Source organism: Schistocerca cancellata, chromosome 1 (assembly GCF_023864275.1).
Source record: "Schistocerca cancellata isolate TAMUIC-IGC-003103 chromosome 1, iqSchCanc2.1, whole genome shotgun sequence".
Lineage (NCBI taxonomy): Eukaryota > Metazoa > Arthropoda > Insecta > Orthoptera > Acrididae > Schistocerca > Schistocerca cancellata.
In genome coordinates, this window is record NC_064626.1 from 1,207,827,336 (window position 1) to 1,207,847,295 (window position 19,960).

General features: G+C 40.2%; 1 protein-coding gene and 1 long non-coding RNA gene across 3 annotated transcripts in view; one reads left to right on the forward strand and one right to left on the reverse strand.

The window, feature by feature from the left end:
- LOC126094676 (uncharacterized) overlaps window positions 1-19,960 on the forward strand; it is a 261,576-nt gene that overhangs the window by 64,251 nt on the left and 177,365 nt on the right. The window contains exon 2 of one of the 2 annotated variants that reach the window (XM_049909190.1): window positions 12,098-12,289. The exons of the other annotated variant lie outside the window; for it this stretch is intronic. Within the exon in view, the coding sequence (XP_049765147.1) occupies window positions 12,098-12,289 (192 nt within the window). The remainder of the gene's footprint in view (window positions 1-12,097; window positions 12,290-19,960) is intronic. 2 annotated transcript variants of the gene reach the window in all.
- LOC126094718 (uncharacterized) overlaps window positions 1-19,960 on the reverse strand; it is a 32,004-nt gene that overhangs the window by 9,075 nt on the left and 2,969 nt on the right. The window lies entirely within an intron of this gene.

Consider the following 19,960-nt stretch of genomic DNA (forward strand, 5'->3'; position numbering starts at 1 on the left):
CCTTTCCTTAATCTATTTTTTAACATAAGTCGTAGGGTCAGTATTGCCTCACGTATTCCAACAGTTCTGCGGAATGCAAACTGATCTACCCCAAGGTCGGCTTCTACCAGTTTTTTGATTCGTCTGTAAAGAATTCGCGTTAGTATTTTGCTGCTGTGACTTAATAATCTGATAGTTCGGTAATTTTCACATCTGTCAACACCTGCTTTCTTTGGGATTGGAATTATTATATACTTCTTGAGGTCTTAGGGTATTTCACCTGTCTCATACATCTTACTCACCAGATGGTAGAGTTTTGTCAGGACTGGCTCTCCCGAGGCTGTCAGTAGTTCCAATGGAATGTTGTCTTCTCCCTGGGCCTTGTTTCGACTCAGGTCTTTTAGTGCTCTGTCAAACCCTTCACACAGTATCGTATCTCCCACTTCATCTTCATCTACATCCTCTTCCATTTCCATAATATTGTCCTCAAGTACATCGCCCTCGTACAGACCCTCTATATACTCCTTCCACCTTTCTGCTTTCCCTTCTTTGCTTAGAACTGGGTTTCTACCGGAGGTCTTGATATTCATACAAGTGGCTCTCTTTTCTCCAAAGGTCTCTCTAATTTTCCTGTAGGCAGTATCTATGTTACCCCTAGTGAGATAAGCCTCTACATCCTTACATTTGTCCTCTACCCATACCTGCTTAGCCATTTTGCACTTCCTGTCGATCTCATTTTTGAGATGTTTGTATTCCTTTTTGCCTGCTTCATTTACTGCATTTTTATATTTTCTCCTTTCATCAATTAATTTCAATATTTCTTTTGTTACCCTAGGATTTCTACTAGCCCTCCTCTTTTTACCTACTTGTTCATCTGCTGCCTTCAGTACTTCATCCCTCAAAGCTACCCATTCTTCTTCTACTGTATTTCTTTCCCCCATTCCTGTCAATTGTTCCCTTATGCTCTCCCTGCAACTCTGTGCAACCTCTGGTTTAGTCAGTTTATCCAGGTCCCATCTCCTTAAATTCCCACCTGTTTGCAGTTTCTTCAGTTTTTATCTACAGTTCATAACCAATAGATTGTGGTCAGAGTCCACATCTGCTCCTGGAAATGTCTTACAATTTAAAACCTGGTTCCTAAATCTCTGTCTTAACATTATATAATCTATCTGATACCTTCTAGTATCTCCAGGCTTCTTCCATGTATACAACCTTCTTTTATGATTCTTGAACCAAGTGCTAGCTATGATTAAGTTACGCTCTGTGCAAAATGCTACCAGATGGCTTCCTCTTTCATTTCTCTCCCCCAATCCATATTCACCCACTATGTTTCCTTTTCTCCCTTTTCCTACTCTCGAATTCCAGTCACCCATGACTATTAAATTTTCGTCTCCCTTCACTACCTGAACAATTTCTTTTATCTCATCATACATTTCATCAATTTCTTCATCATCTGCATAGCTAGTTGGCATATAAACTTGTACTACTGTAGTAGGCATGGGCTTCGTGTCTATCTTGGCCACAATAATGCGTTCCCTATGTTGTGTGTAGTAGCTTACCCGCACTCCTATTTTATTTATTTATTATTAAACATACTCCTGCATTACCCCTATTTTGATTTTGTATTTATAACCCTGTAGTGGCCTGCAATATCTTTGTTGGGGGAACATATAAAAATCTGAAAATTTCGTAGTTAATAGACCTTTATGGTATCAAACTTCAGTATAAATTTCAACTTTGAGATCGAATTGGAAGTTATGGAAAAAAGATTACAAAGACGAATCAAAAATACATTTTTTAACATCTGGGAGGCTAATCAAATAAAGTATATGAATTGTTGCATAATGTAACACACCACATTACACTAGCTAATGATTATTTGTCGAAACAATGCTGTGGTAATTGTTTCAGCTGGCTAATAATTGGATCTGCAAGCCTATACAAGTTTGATTGTTGTCTTCTCCCTTACACCAACAACTGTCTACTCTCACTTATTTAGCTGTAAGTTGTTGAAGTGTGCAGTTGAAAAATGTTGCTCAGTGTTCTGTTGGTGTTATTATTAATGAAGGATGTCATAAAAGTGTGTATAGGGTGTATCCTAAAGACATTACTTTAATCGAAGATTACAGTGAAGAAGAAAAAGTGTTGTTTTACTTATGAGTCAGCCCAGAGGTCAAATCAGCAAGCGAGTACCATGAAATGAAATACTTAAAAAAATTTCATCACCTTTTTGGTCAGTCTTGCATGGCCCTTTTGAGAAACATAAGAAACCTATAACAATAAGTCTGTGAGAATAACATTCGATCATTATTCTAAAAATAAAAGTCCTTTTGTCAATCTCATACCAGGAAAATCATTGTGTCCAACATGTTATTCTAAGATATTTGTAATTCACAAGAGAAAGGATAGTGAAACCTCAGATACAGAATTTTGTGACTTATCAGCAACCATTAAAAAAAGTAGATACAGCTTGTGAAATCGTAGGTAGTCAAAATAAAAGACCAAGGCCTTGAATATGAAAATTGAGAAAGTGGCAGCTACAGTCAAAAATAATTTGGAAGCTTCATTTCAAAACACAATTTATAGATGGAAGTTCTAAAACTTCACCAACTGAATATGACAACTTGATAGAAAAATAAAAACTAAATGCAGTACTTCAAACAAAGAGGATAAAATTAAGATTATCATTTTACTGCCTAATTCTTGGAGTCGAGCAAAAGTTAGTAGTGAATTTAATGTGTCAGAGCGTCTTGTTAAGTTAACGAGGCAGTTAGTAAAAGAACATGGAATTTTACCAGCATTACAAAAGAAAAGTGCATCTAATTTCGTAGATGAAAACACAATCAATAAAGTTATTAAGTATTATGACGATGACATTAACAGCCGTTTGATGTCTGGCAAAAAAGACTGTCTTTCTGGGAAAGAAAATGGTTCTAAGATTTTTTTAAAAAAAAGGTTAATATTGTGTAATTTAAATGAACTATTCATTGAATTTAAAAAAGAAAATCCTGACATTAAAATTGGAAGATCAAAGTTTTGCTTGTTGAGACCAAGATGGTGTATTGTTGCAGGGGCATCTGGCACCCATAATGTTTATGTTTGTTTGTATCATCAGAACGTTAAGTTGATTATAGATGGGGCTGATCTTAAAGTTGACTATAAAGACCTTTTGGAAGTTATGGTGTGCAATATTGACAGTTACAATTGTATGATCAAGGGAAAATGTGAAGATTGTCCAGGCAAATGAGCCTATGTTATTTATGGCATTGTGTGGATGCACCTAGTACTTCCTTTTTTTTCAGTTTTCTGAGTTTTAAATAATGATAAGGCACAATAACACCCACTTCAGAGGAGATTATGATTGCAGCTGATGCAGAAAGTGATTCGTGCTGTCTTGTTTTTGTCAAATTGCTCCAGTGGGAACGCGTGTGTCATACAGGTAAGCATCAGAACCTGTGACCTTTATTGCAGTATGTCGTATCATATATAGTATCGTGTCAGTGGGAACTGTCTCTTAAACTTACCTGACAGAATAACACATCATGTAGAAAGCACATGAGAAAACTTACACAAATTTGGAGAAGCAACTTGATGTAGTGAGGTGAAGCCTGGGACAGAACATAGCTCCCAACTACTGGATGTGATGTCTTGCTATCTCAGTGAGCTAATCATTGGCCAACCATTTATTTACTGACTCCTTCCAAGCACACATGATGACACAACCAACAGTGCACTGCCACAGACACATAGTTGTTATGAGTTAACTCAATGACATGTTGGGGGTCAAAACTGGCACCTTACAACCTCTGCATACCAATGGGAAAAAATTCACTTGAAAGTATTACATTTTATAAATTATAATTGAGGTTTCCCTCAGAATACACTAGTTAGTAGTGCTGTCTGTGTGATATGGAACTTCCTGGCAGATTAAAACTGTGTGCCGGACCGAGACTCGAACTCGAAACCTTTGCCTTTTGCTCTACCACTGAGCTACCCAAGCATGACTCACAACCTGTCTCCACAGCTTTACTTCTGCCAGAACCTCATCTCCTACCTTCCAAACTTCACACAAGCTCTCCTGCGAAACTTGCAGAACTAGAATTCCTGGAAAAAAAGGATATTGCTGAGACATGGTTTTGCCACAGTGTGGGAGATGTTTCCAGAATGAGATTTTCACTGATATGAAACTTCCTGGCAGATTAAAACTGTGTGCCGGACCAAGTCTCAATCTTGGAACCTTTGCCTTTCATGAATTGTGCTGGGGAAACTCAGTTGGTAGAGCGCTTGCCCGTGAAAGGCAAAGGTCCCGAGTTCGAGTCTCTGTCCGGCACACAGTTTTAATCTGACAGGTAGTTTCAAGATGTACATGTTGTGTTTTATCACCCTGCAGAACCAAGGGCATCTTTTTAAAAAAAATTGAGAAGGATCAAGTTTGGATGCCACTTAAAAATATACAATGGAAGCTGCCTCCCATTGAATTTACAACTGGGACTGGGCGAACTTATAATCTAACACCCAAACTGAATGAACAAATTTCTCAAATGTTCTATGAGTGATGTACTAAAAACAAATAACAAGAGAACAATATAATGTAATTAGTAGGCTTATTTTCAATAAAAAAAGTAAGTAATCATTGATATGATTAAATTATATACTATAACCGATATATTTTATTCCATAGGCCTAGATATAGCGGATGTTAAAAAATGTATTTTTGACTCTTGTTTGTAATCTTTCTTCCATAACTTCCAATTCAATCTCAAAGTTGAAATTTATAATGAAGTTTGATACCATAAAGGTCTATTAACTGTGAAATTTTCAGATTTTTACATGGTCCCCCAACAAAGATATTGCAGGCCACAAAATGGAAAAATTAAAAAAAGTCCACTTTTTAAAAATAGTGTATTTTTTAAGTGTAAGCTGCTCACCATTGATACTCTATAAAAAGTAACTATACTAAACAGTGTAATAGCAGAAAAAAATATTAAAGCTGAGAAATTAATCTTTCTTTGGAAAACTACTGTTCAAAAATTGAGTTTTTAAATTTGTGGCTGATAACGTTGAACTGTTAAAAATATATTAAAGAATACATTCAGCTAAGTGATAAAGATGTTAATTTGTAGCCCGGAGTGTGTTTTATTTGAAAGGCGTAGGACAATCCACTACTGAATAATTGTAAAAATGTAGATGCTTGCAAGTATGAAAAAACGCATGCGGCCTGGAACAAATATGGCCACCATTTCAAAATAATAAACAATAATTTTTTTAAAAAATATATTTTTGTGACTACCGAACATTGGGGAATTCACCCAGCAAATATAAAATTTTTCTGAGATGATCAAGCAACCAATTATTTTTTTCTTGGACCTGGTAGTTACATGAAATTTTGCACAATGTAAGAACACTTGAAATATTTTGAAGGCGTAGAGAATAACAGTATCTTCTTTTTCGACCAGAGAATAATGTTGCTGATCTGAGTTGAGTATTGCCATCTGAATGGCAATGGTGCAAGACTGCCCTCACCCCATACTGGAACATCTGTGTGACCAAACAAAATGCTTGCTGGGTTCAAATACTGTAAGACATGGCACAAATTGATGACTATCCTTATGGTGCACAAGAGCATGCTCACAGGCTAAAGACCAAACAAAAGGAGCACTTTTCCAAAGCAACAGATGCAAGGTGTGGGCGACAGTACCCACTCGGTAATTAAATGTGTGATATTACGCCACATTGCCAAGGAATGCCTGAGCTTCTTGTAGATTAGACAGATGGAGCAAAGCATTAATGATGGCGAAATGTTGTTCCATGGGCCACCTCGCCTGCCGGGACATTTCATGACTCAACAAACAATTCAAGGCTTGAAAAAGTTAAACTTACCAAGATTATAGTTGAGGTCAATGGTCTTTAGAACACTGAACAAAGAACAGAGGTTATATAGGAAATCTTCTGAGGAAGCATCACTGAATCGCCAAAGAAACTGGTATAGGCATGCGTACTCAAATACAGAGAGAGGTAAACAGGTAGAATATGGCGCTGCGATTGGCAACACCGATATAAGACAACAGGTGTCTGGTGCAGTTATTAGATCGATTACTGCTGTTATAGGGGCAGGTTATCAAGATTTAAGTGTAGTTGAATGTAGTGTTATAGTCGGTGCATGAGCAGTGGGACACAGCATTTCTGAGGTAGTAATGAATTGGGGCTTTCCCATACTACCATTTCACGAGTGTGCCATGAATATCAGGAATCTGGTAAAACATCAAATCTCCAACATTGCTGTGGCCGGAAAAGAATCCTGCAAGAACCGAACCAATGACGATGAAGAGAATCATTCAACTTGACAGAAGTGCAACCCTTCTGCAAATTGCTGCAGATTTCAATGCTGGGCCATCAACAAATGTCAGCATGCGAACCATTCAATGAAACATCATCGACACGGGCTTTTGCAGCTGAGGGCCCACTCGTGTATTTTTGATGACTGCACAATACAAAGCTTTACACTTCACCTGGGCCCGTCAACACCGACATTGGGCTGTTGATGGCTGGAAACATGTTGCCTGGTTGGATGAGTCTCGTTTCAAATTGTATCAAGCGGATGGATGTGTACGGGTATGTAGACAACAGCATGAATCTATGGACCCTGCATTTTGGCCCTGATACATCTAGATACGCCTCTGGTGACACATATGCAAACATCTTGTCTGATCACCTGCATCCAATGTGCATTCCGATTGACATGGACAATTCCAGCAGTATAATGCTACACCCCACACATCCAGAACTGCTACAGAGTATCTCCAGGAACACTCTTCTGAATTTAAACACTTCTGTTGGCCACCTAACTCCCCAGACATGAACATTATTGAGCATATCTGTGATGCCTTGCAACATGCTATTCAGAAGAGATCTCCATCCCCTCATACTCTTACTGATTTATGGACAGCCCTGCAGGATTCATAGTGTCAGCTCCCTCCAGCACTACTTCAGACATCAGTCAAGTCCATGCCATGTCGTGTTGCGGAACTTCAGTGTGCTCACGGGGTCCCACACAACGTTAGGCAGATGTACCAGTTTCTTTGGCTCTTCAGTGTAGTTAATGCAATGAGGGACAACCATCATAACCTGTTCTAAAAAACTTGACAACCATCATAACCTGTTCTAAAAAACTTTGAAAGATAGCAGGTGCGCTAGTGACCCCAAAATCAGCTGTTGATACTGATAGAGACCGAATGGCATATTAACAACAAGCAACTGTTTTGGTGCCCCATCCAGTGGGATCTGTAAACAGGCTTCAGCTAAGTCCATTTTTGAAAAGAATTGACCCCCAACCAACTTTGGGAGCAACTCCTCCAGTTGAGGCAGGGGACTCAGTTGTGACCTTGGAAGTCTCCCTAAAGGTGAAGCTGACTGCACAACTTCTTTCCGATAACTTGTGGAAATTGCTCTAATCACTCGCAGTGATTTTAAGTGGTCCAGCTCTACCTTAACCTGGTCATGTAAAACTGCTGGCATTGGCTACATCCGAAGAAATTGAGGGCAGGCATAGCGTTTGACAGTGATGTGTGCTGTGAAATTGTTTTCATAACCTAACCCTGGGGCAAACAGATCTGAAAACTCAGAACATAAGGACAAGACAGTTGGTCCAACATTGGATACACTGCATCTGCAATAAGATAACCAAAAGTAGCAATGGCATCTAACCCAAACAACTATGGCGGCATGTTAACAAGCGGTGACTGAGCCCAGATCAATGTACCCAACAATCTTTTCAACATGATGTATGAGTGAGTGGAGTAAAGCTTCCCTGGAAGAGCCAAATGACAGTAAAAGCCCAGAATCCAAAATGTGTGAAAATTTGACCTTCAACATCACTACCTGTGCTCTAACAAGGAATGCAAGGAAACATGCAGCATAAAAGAAGCACAAATCAACAGTTTTCATCAGCTTTTCAAACACTGAACATGTTTTTTCTGTAGGTTTAATGGATTGTTCTCAAATAGTGTTTTTTTGTCAGTGTTTTTTGGTCCATGTGGATGCTACTTTGCATCATGTTGTCAGTAAAATTAAAGTTTCAACTAATTACGGTCAAACATCCCTAATTATATCTATTTTTAATGCAGCCACTACTTTCACTATTTTATCTTTTATTTGTGAGAAAATTCACTTTTTCTTGTGCGGAATATACGTTCCAGTCTGTCATTTAAAATATGCAATATCCACCAAATATCTACTGTAACAGTTTGATAGTACTCACTGAGACCTATCTGAAGAAATTGTATGAATTATTTAAGGTGTTAGTGAGTTATTAATTTTTGTAGATCATTTTATATCTAAAACATTTAACACTAAATAACATGGAATCAAAATCTCTTAGCAGGGGCCCTTGGTCATACATGCAGTTGTCTAACTTTTGTCTTTGAAACCATGTAATGGCTTCCTTGTTGCTGTTGGGCTTAGTTTTTATTAGAGTTTCGTCAGTGTGTGCTAAGCAGTTATCACCCTAAGGGTGATGTTGCAAAGTGAAATTACTTCTGATACTGGTCTTCACTTTTCGACAATCAGCTATCATCACTGGTAGTGCTCCTCGCTCCAAAATGGTATCTTCCACAAGGAACCTTGCAATTTCTGGAGCTTCGGCCATTATCACAGCATTGATGACTGCATATGAATGAGGTAGTTGGTGCAGACTATTATTATCCATTGATTCCCATTTGTCAACTTTGGGAACATCCCCAAAAGGTAGATTTCAGTTTCATGGAGTGGTGCTGCTGCAGATGGAATTGGTACCAGATGTGCTGGAGGTAATTGCCACATGTATTTCTGTTGCTGGCATTTGCTTACAATGGCTCACATAGTGTCCAGTAGATTGGTAGAGACCTGGCCTGTGATACCTGTGTCTGATTATGTCTAGAATCTTCATGAATCCCAGGTGACCATATGTTGGAGTGTCGTAGAAATACTGCAGGATCACTGGCCACATATGAGCTTGAATGGTGAAGTACCATTTCTGCACCACCAGGTCATAATTCTTTGACAGTGTTTCATTTATTAATTGGAATTCTCCTTTGGTCAGTTCCTCATTATTCAAGGCTTCTGTGGTTTTCAGCAATGCTAGGTCTTCTGTCTGTTCAGCAGCACAGAATTCCTTGAAAGGCAGTCAGCAGCCTTGTGTTTGTGTCCGTTTTTGTACAGCAGTGTGATGTTGTATTGCTGAAGTCTCAGTGCACTTATTCCCAGACATGTTCATTCAGGCTAGTCAGCCAGCATAGAGACTGATGATCCATCACAAAGATGTCTGAATTGCCAAATAAATAAGGCCAGAACTTGATAATGGCCAAAACAATTGCAAGATACTGTTTATTGGTTGTAGATTTGTACATCTTCGACTTGGAGAGTTATCTGGAAGCATATTTCTGAATTTGCACTAGGAACTGCACCCATACCACAACCACTTGCTTTTGGTATTCTTGTTATGCAATCCTAGAACTGCATAAGATGTTAGCACTACCTTAAGGACAAGAAATGCTCATTGTTGTGTCCCCCCCCCCCCCCCCCCAAAAAAAGGCCTTGCTCTTCCAGATGTTGAGATAGTGTTATTAAGTAAGCACTTGAGACTAATTTAGCAAGTCACCTTATAATAAAGATGAAAGTTTTTGCGTAAATTCTGGTTGGAATCCTGCTCTCTTCCAGTTCAAGTAACAGTTACTGCTGCTTATTCACCCACTGCTAACTAATATTCATTGTTGATGACTTCAGATGTCTTTTGTCTTTGGTAGTGTGGTGGTGCTAGTTTTTCTGTGATGTGATGTGTGTGTGTGTGTGTGTGTGTGTGTGTGTGTGTTTTGTCTTTCTGCGTATGCCCAGCATACTGAGGGTTTAAATTTCCTTCCACTGTATTCTCTCTATGCATTTGTACCTGTAAAATGATGGAGTGTGTAAATGTTGACAGTTGTCAGTGACCTCATGTGATTGCATTTATTCAGCCTTAATGTATGTGGCAACAGAGCGAGGCACACTGACAGTGGTGTACTCAGTGGTAACACTGCACAAGCAGCAATATCACGTTTCAGTTCTGCATACAGCATCGCGATAGACATGTCCTCGTGTGAAGGCTCAGTGGAGAGCAAATATTGCCAGAGTGCATATGTCATTGGTAGACAGGCCCAGCACCTTAAGTAGTAGGGGGTGCGACAATCACCTCTGGTTTGCGTAGCCAATAATTTGGAGGTTGGTAGTTGTGCCCTATCTTTGAGGTCTTTGTGACAACGAGTCTGCATGTTGCCCCTGTTTCCTGGCCTATGTTGATACAGAGGGTGTTTGACTGTTGTCCTGACCATCATATTCTCCAGATTCTCACCCACTGGGGGGAAAAAAATCCAGCTATGAGTAGCTGAGGAACTGGCCTGCTACCACTTGCCAAGCCATTGTTTCTGCACTAAATGTCACACCCAATACGTCCCAAAATCACCTACGGATTTAATCTTCTATTTTTTCTAATGTACTTGATACAATAAATAAAATTTCACTATTTGCTGTTCTTACTTGTGTTGTAGATGTAATGGTCAGCAATGTAAATCACCACATGCAACTACTACTTATAAGGTTAGATACTTTTATCAACTATGTAAAATGGCAGATAGTTGCAGTCAATTTCAGGTCTGTTTAGACCCAGTGGCAGTATTAAAGGCCTTTGTAATTTTATTGTAGTGCTACAGATTTTTGCTATCGCTGTTAACTTTTATCTACAACTTTCAGTTTCACTATGTTACACAGTAAGTGTACAATGTACTAGGGCTATCCAGAAAGTAACCTCCATTAGGCTCTAAATAAAATAGTGGAATAGTTAGGCAGATTTATCTGCACAACCTTAAACCTACACTTTTACATTACTTCTCTACATTATCATCATTCTGATTCATACGTTATCATATATCTTAAATAGCTGACTAATTCCCTCTCCATAAAATTTTGCTTCCAAAGATTGCAGCTAGCTATGACAGCATCTTCAAGTTCTTCATCAGAGTCAAAGAACAAGGAGTAAAGCCGTTTTCTCATTTGCACGAATAATTGGTGATCAGTTGGAGGCATATTTGAGCTGAAGAGTGAAAGTACAAAAATTTCTCATTTGAACAGACACAAAATTCTTGTGTTTGCTAGACAGTGTAGCCACACATTATCCTGCAAAAAGAACAATGTTGTTAGTCAACGGACCACAATGCTTTGAATGTCTTCTCTGTTATCTTAATATGCCACAGTAGGCCTGAGAATTGATGGTTTTCCATGTTCTGTACAGTTTACAAATAAGATTCATTTAGCACCCATAAAATGGTATCTGTATTCTGTGGCTGACAGATCACATGCTTTAGTGTCTCAGAGATGGTATGGCCCAATTCCATTGACTGTTGTTTTGTCTGTGCTTCACTGAAGGCAATATTACTAACTATAGTTGTGATTCTGTTCAGTGAACTTACTCTTTTGCCATCATAAAGCAAAAGGAAATCCACAAGAAAAGTTTAATCTGTTAGTTTTGTGGTTCTGAGAAATGAATTTTTGAATCTAACGAGCACAGAATTGGTATTACCCTAATTGTTTAGTAATGATATCTTGCAAAAGGCTCAAGAAGTCTGCAGAAATTTGTCGGACAGTTGAAATATGGGGGGAAAAAAAAAGTTGATTTTCTGTGTCAGCCTCTTGCTGGCCCTTCTCTTCTGTCATTAATAAAAAACATTTGTCATTCTGCTCTTGAACACTCCCACCATTGACGCACAATACCACCATTCATCATAATCGGTAAATATGTGCCACAAATTTCGTGATAAATTTTCTGCCGCTATAAACAATATTACAGAACAGATTTCTCATTTGGCAGGTTCTTCAATTGCAACACTTATTTTAATGGCTACCGTATGCAACCAAGAGCTAAAATGGCTCTCTCGCCATTACAACTTAAAGTACGCTGACCTACTATGTGACTTAATGTGATGATTGTTCCGTTCTCCCACCAATTCCCATCCTGTAAGAAAATTGAGGTTTTTTTCTGATAGCCCTTGTATATGGAAAGATTTATAGTTAAAGCAATAATAGAAATTGTGCTAACACAACAAGGTGTTTCCAGATCAGGCATTGAAGAAAACTGTTCGCAATGTTTTCACTCGTAATATGGCCACTGATGTACCTGATGATAGGAGATTAAACACTGAGGAGTTAATGGATCTCATCGAAAAGAAGGAAGTTCTGTTAATAGATGTAAGAGGCCGAGAGGAAGTGAAACTAACTGTTAGAATACCTCAGAGTCTTAATATCCCAGGTAAGTAATTAGTATGTTGAACCACATGAGCAGCTGTGCACTTGAAGTAATATACAAGATGGAGAACTTATAGTGCATCCCAAATATATCCAGAACATGTAAATATATCAGGATGTGGTTTTTCCTAAGCTATAGCAGATACTGTCAGATTTTCTGAAGAAAACACATAATCTTTAAAAGCTGCCAAATTATGATCCCAATCCAGGTTTTGTGTGTGTGTGTGTGTGTGTGTGTGTGTGTGTGTGTGTGTGTGTGTGTGTGTGTGTGTGTGTGTACTTCTTTCCTCGGCTTCAGAAAGAACTTTGGAAGAGAACTTCGGATACATAACAAGTGTGGGACAAGATAATAGCACCACAATCCAGTGTCCTGCCATCACAATAAGAGGTCCTACAGACATTTCCCCTTCTGTACCAAGTAAAAGTGAACCCATAATTTAGGAACAGTTTGTGAGTTTAACTGTGCACTTGAAATCCATATGCGCCTTGCTGATTTAAGACACTAACAGTTTTTTAAAAAAAAATGGAAATATATATTTTTGTTTAAGATTAGAAAGGGCGTTGAAAGGACTTTGATGAAGTAATGTGTGGAAATTGCTCTGTGACCTCCTGTTGTGGCAATCAGGCAACTTGCTTGTGATTTTTTTCCCAAACTGTTTGAGAAATAGTGTTGTTGTACCCTGAAAGATATCACGATCTTGCAAGCCCACACAAGCTGTCTTTGCAAACTTTATTAAAAAGTCAAGCAACAGAAAGTGTGAAGAATGAAGAATATTAACAAAAAAGAACAACAACAGCTTGGAGAAATGCAGCTAACATTTTGGCAGTGCTAATAGGCAGCTTCAGTATGCTTGTGGGATCAGCCAAATCGGTGTTCTGTGAATACTACATTCCAGTGCATTGCTTCCTTTCCAGATTTCACTCCATCAACAGCTTCATGGCATGCAGTTTTTCTATGTAATGTATTGTTTCTGGATGAAACAACATTTACAAACTATAGGCAAATGAATCTTCTCAATATACACTGCTTGTTGTAACACATACAGTAAGTTCACATGGAATAACCGAATCACATTAATGAGAAGACCAATCAGATGTTCTATACACAGTCTGTGTACATAGCCAGGCCAAGTCCAAACAAGCAACAAACATCACAAGAGCAGAGTCAAGTAAGCACACAAATGAATCATAACAGAATGAGAAAAGACCTCTCTACTCTGGGCATATAACAAGTAGGTTGTTAGTCTGCCTCAGGAGGTGCCCCTGTCCGTGGGCTGTGTGTGCCAACCTCGCAGCCATTGCTGTTTGATCGTGCTGCTGCCTGACAGCCAGATCTGTGCCACCAGGTGCCAGCACAGGCAAGTTTAACCATAACAAGACAAGCTGACACCACACATCCTGTTATGTCCCCAGCCTCATGGTTCAGGGACAGTAGATGTAGTAGCATAGGGTTCCACTTGGTAAGGTGAATGTGAGATGGTGCACCTTCATTCTCCCTTCCTGCAGTGTGGTGTGGCATCCAGCACCCAGGAAAGCTACGTCCTGTCTGCTGGGGAACTGTTGATGGGCAGCTGTGGAGAAGCCAAAAGTTCCCTGTTGGCTGGCACCAGAGTACAGGGCTGGAAATGACCCTGGCAGTGATGGGTCCATTGCAGGCGAACACCTGCAGGTAAGATGGTAATGGCTGGGGGCACTAACACTGGAGCGGGACCCAACTGGTACAGTGTCTGCTGAACATCCAGTACCACCAGTTGCTGTTGAACCCCATCTGCACCCAGCCACTAATGTTCGTTTGGTAGGCTGGAAAAAAACATTGCAGGAGGGTGAAGTAGGCAAGATTTCACCCACTGTAGGGAAGGTGGAGGCAAAAACAGGGAGAGGAACTCCAAGGACATTGGAGAATGACAGAACCTGGAGTTTGGGACAGAGGAGGGCCTGGAAGATGTGGACATGGGCGGCAGAGACCGGTCCCCCACCCATGGGCGGAGTCGATTCCGATGGTGGTCCACAAGACTGTTACCTGTATACAGGATGTAGATTCCCCGAACGCGTATACCATGAATGATTGGGGTCCCTGCATGTGTGGCAGTGACAGAGGCACCCGAGGAAGGCACGAGGCAGGCTGCAGGAGTTGAGGAGCATGTACAGAAGGTGCCTGTGGAGCAGTTCTGCCACTCTTCTCACCCAACAGCAAGGGCCTATAGGAAATGAGAAATTGGGTGAATGCATCTTCAGCCAGGTCATCCCCTATGTACTTCTTCATTTGTGTCGTGAAAGTCCAGAAGAGGCGTTCCACCTCGGTCGCCTGAGGGTGTTATGGGGCACCCTGACCTGATGAATACCATGTTGCACCCAACAATCTTGAAAGGCATTTCTTCATTTGCATCTAGAAAGTCCCGCAAAGGCGCTCCACTTCCCCTTCGATTTTGGGTGGAACGGGGGCACCATGACATGGTGGATACCATATTGCACACAAAAATCTGGAGAAATCTGTGAGATAAACTGAGGGCTGTTGTCCATCACCAGGGTGCGGGAGAGACCTTCGATGAAGGAGATCTGGTTGGGGCCCCATATCGTCGATTCCATCACTGTCGAGCAGCAGTTTACAATACACAGAAACTGAGAATAGGCATCTATGACCATCAGTTAGTAAACATCCAGAAAGGGATCAGCAAAATTGAGGTGGACTCGTTCCGATGGCTGTGAAAATTCCAGCCACGGTGGGTAAAGCGGCCACGGGGCAGCCTGGTGACCTGCACACTTAGAACAAGCAGCAATTAAATGTTCAGTCCCAAAGTCAACTCCTGGCCATTAGACATATTGGCACGCCAACATCTTTGTGATGTGCCCCAATGACCATGGTGCACGATGTCTCACCTGAGGGATGCCAGAAAAACCAAGCAAAGTACAGTGTATTCTGTAGGTATCAAAAAAACACCATCAATGAAGTCAATCTGTGGTGCAGCACAAGATAATTGTGAATTAGATCTAACCAGTGTGGAAGATGTTTTAACATAGGGTCACCACACTACAGACCAGTTAGATATTTACCTTGGCTGAGAGAAGTGGTTGAAAGATGAACTTGTTCTGTCATTGTTTTCAGGAACTGCATTATTGGTCTCTGTTTTATTCATTGGACTCTAAACTGCTACAATTATCTATAATTACTGAAAGATACACTGCTACTGTTGTAAGACATTTCACATGGAGATAAGGTAATCCGTATGGTACCAACATGATGGATGTCTCATCTGTTGAGCCCCCCCCCCCCCCCCCTCCCCTTTATGGAGGACTTCGAGGATATGGCCCTGAAAACATCTATTTTGAAGCCTTCATGTTTTCTGAGATTTGTTGACGACGTGTTTCTTGTTTTGCCACATGGAATAGACTCTTTGCACTGGTTATTGGACCATTTTAATTGTCCTCATCCGAACATCAAATTCACAATAGAAATTGAAAAGGAGGGAAAGTTACCTTTTTTGGAAGTACTAGTTTATAGAAAAGAAGACTGAACTCTTGGACACAGTGGTTATAGGAAACCGACTCATACTGACAGGTATTTACATGCTTCCAGTTGCCATCCACCTTTTCAGCGTACAGGAGTCCTTTGGGCCTTGGTTAAACGAGCATATGTTGTCTCGGATGCTCAAAATTTACCACAGGAGTTGCAACATCTTAAGGATATGTTCAATAATATCTGCTATACGGATCAACAAATTCGACGTGCTTTTGAGTTTGGACCTCTACCTGAACCTTCTGAAGACACCTTTAGGTCTGTGGCTTTTCTTCCGTATGCTGGGAATGTGTCCGCCAAGATAGGTAGACTTTTGAAGAAATAGAGATCAGATGCGTTTTTCGTCCGCCAGCTAAGATTCGAGCACTTCTTGGCTCTGTCAAAGATAATTTAGATTTGAGGAAGTCCGGTGTTTACAAAATACCGTGTGAGTGCAAGAAAATTTACGTTGGCCAAACTATTAGTACCGTCAATGACAGGTGTATTGAACATCATCGCCATACACGATTATTACAACCAGATAAATCTGCGGTGGCTGAGCATTGCCTTACAGAGGGGTACAGGATGCTATACAATGAGACACAAGTAGTTGCAAATGCTTCGCGGTACTGGGATTGTGTTTTAAAAGAGTCTGTTGGAATCAGACTTGCAGATAATGTCATTAATCATGATAATGGATACCCGCTAAGTAAAATGTGGAAACCTTTTTTATCAGACATGAAGAAACAACGGCATCTGATTCGGCCGGCTATGAATAATCATTTGCAACCATATATCGTTTTCAACAGTATTCACCACCAGAGGCACTGCAACTCTTTTTGTGCCAGGGGGCAGCAGGAATGATTGAGCATGTGCACACTGTATTTAGCGCATGCGCCATTGTACTTCCAATGCTTATAAAGGTGCAGTCATTTGCAAGTGGAATCAGTTATTGGCGAGAGCAGCGTAGCTTTCCTCACCTGATGATGGCAGCCACGTGGACCACTGAAATATTGTGCTCAGATGACAGTTTGATCCGGCTGGAAACCCGACAAGAATTTGATATACTAATACGCTGGGAAAGTCTACATAGTCTGATACAGCATTTCATATCACGATATACTCTCATACAAACTGTGAAATTTGCAGGTAAAATAAGGTAAAGCATACCTGTTCTGCATCATGTCCTAATGTGATAAAGCCGTAAGGCATCATAAAAGGGTATAAATAACTCGGCAAATTATTGTCACATAGCACTAAAATATAGTAGAAAATAGCCGACATCGTCCACACAGTCATTTTGCAACTGGGGTTACCGTACAAAACCTACTGAATTGCAGAAGCTACCAGAAATCTGTTTGCCTACATGCTTCATAGATATCACTACTGTGGGCTTAGATGTATTCTTCATTTACATATATTTTATTTTTGACTATAATTTCACCATAAATGAGTCAGATCTATTATCTTTATATATTTCCTTTTAATAATTTTATATAGTTAACTGTGCCCCCCCATGAACCATAGACCTTGCCGTTGGTGGGGAGGCTTGCATGCCTCAGCGATACAGATAGCCGTAACGTAGGTACCACCACAACGGAGGGGTATCTGTTGAGAAGCCAGACAAATGTGTGGTTCCTGAAGAGGGGCAGCAGCCTTTTCAGTAGTTGCAAGGGCAACAGTCTGGATGATTGACTGATCTGGCCTTGTAACAATAACCAAATCGGCCTTGCTGTGCTGGTACTGCGAATGGCTGAAAGCAAGGGGAAACTACGGCCGTAATTTTTCCCGAGGGCATGCAGCTTTACTGTATGATTAAATGATGATGGCGTGCTCTTGCGTAAAATATTCCGGAGGTAAAATAGTCCCCCATTCGGATCTCCGGGCGGGGACTACTCAAGAGGATGTCGTTATCAGGAGAAAGAAAACTGGCGCTCTACGGATCGGAGTGTGAAATGTCAGATCCCTTAATCGGGCAGGTAGGTTAGAAAATTTAAAAAGGGAAATGGATAGGTTAAAGTTAGATATAGTGGGAATTAGTGAAGTTTGGTGGCAGGAGGAACAAGACTTCTGGTCAGGTGACTACAGGGTTATAAACACAAAGTCAAATAGGGGTAATGCAGGAGTAGGTTTAATAATGAATAGGAAAATAGGAATGCGGGTAAGCTACTACAAACAGAATAGTGAACGCATTATTGTGGCCAAGATAGATACGAAGCCCACACCTACTACAGTAGTACAAGTTTATATGCCAACTAGCTCTGCAGATGACGAAGACATTGAAGAAATGTATGATGAAATAAAAGAAATTATTCAGATAGTGAAGGGAGACGAAAATTTAATAGTCATGGGTGACTGGAATTCGAGTGTAGGAAAAGGGAGAGAAGGAAACGTAGTAGGTGAATATGGATTGGGGGTAAGAAATGAAAGAGGAAGCCGGCTGGTAGAATTTTGCACAGAGCGCAACTTAATCATAGCTAACACTTGGTTTAAGAATCATGATAGAAGATTGTATACATGGAAGAACCCTGGAGATACTAAAAGGTATCAGATAGATTATATAATGGTAAGACAGAGATTTAGGAACCAGGTTTTAAATTATAAGACATTTCCAGGGGCAGATGTGGACTCTGACCACAATCTATTGGTTATGAACTGTAGATTAAAACTGAAGAAACTGCAAAAAGCTGGGAATTTAAGGAGATGGGACCTGGATAAACTGAAAGAACCAGAGGTTGTACAGAGTTTCATGGGAGAGCATAAGGGAACAATTGACAGGAATGGGGGAAAGAAATACAGTAGAAGAAGAATGGGTAGCTCTGAGGGATGAAGTAGTGAAGGCAGCAGAGGATCAAGTAGGTAAAAAGACGAGGGCTAGTAGAAATCCTTGGGTAACAGAAGAAATATTGAATTTAATTGATGAAAGGAGAAAATATAAAAATGCGAAGCAGGCAAAAAGGAATACAAATGTCTCAAAAATGAGATAGACAGGAAGTGCAAAATGGCTAAGCAGGGATGACTAGAGGACAAATGTAAGGATGTAGAGGCTTATCTCACTAGGGGTAAGATAGATACTGCCTACAGGAAAATTAAAGAGACCTTTGGAGATAAGAGAACCACTTGTATGAACATCAAGAGCTCAGATGGAAACCCAGTTCTAAGCAAAGAAGGGAAAGCAGAAAGGTGGAAGGAGTATATAGAGGGTCTGTACAAGGGCGATGTACTTGAGGACAATATTATGGAAATGGAAGAGGATGTAGATGAAGATGAAATGGGAGATACGATACTGCGTGAAGAGTTTGACAGAGCACTGAAAGACCTGAGTCGAAACAAGGCCCCGGGAGTAGACAACATTCCATTGGAACTACTGATGGCCTTGGGAGAACCAGTCCTGACAAAACTCTACCATCTGGTTAGCAAGATGTATGAAACAGGCAAAATACCCTCAGACTTCAAGAAGAATATAATAATTCCAATCCCAAAGAAAGCAGGTGTTGACAGATGTGAAAATTTCCGAACAATCAGTTTAATAAGCCACAGCTGCAAAATACTAACACGAATGCTTTGCAAACGAATGGAAAAACTAGTAGAAGCCGACCTCGGGGAAGATCAGTTTGGATTCCTTAGAAATACTGGAACACGTGAGGCAATACTGACCTTACGACTTACCTTAGAGGAAAGATTAAGGAAAGGCAAACCTACGTTTCTAGCATTTGTAGACTTAGAGAAAGCGTTTGACAATGTTGACTGGAATACTCTCTTTCAAATTCTAAAGCTGGCAGGGGTAAAATACAGGGAGTGAAAGGCTATTTATAGTTTGTACAGAAACCAGATGGCAGTTATAAGAGTAGAGGGACATGAAAGGGAAGCAGTGGTTGGGAAGGGAGTAAGACATGGTTGTAGCCTGTCCCCGATGTTATTCAATCTGTATATTGAGCAAGCAGTAAAGGAAACAAAAGAAAAATTCGGAGTAGGTATTAAAATCCATGGAGAAGAAATGAAAACTTTGAGGTTCGCCGATGACATTGTAATTCTGTCAGAGACAGCAAAGGACTTGGAAGAGCAGTTGAATGGAATGGACAGTGTCTTGAAAGGGGGATATAAGATGAACATCAACAAAAGCAAAACGAGGATAATGGAATGTAGTTGAATTAAGTCGGGTGATGCTGAGGGAATTAGATT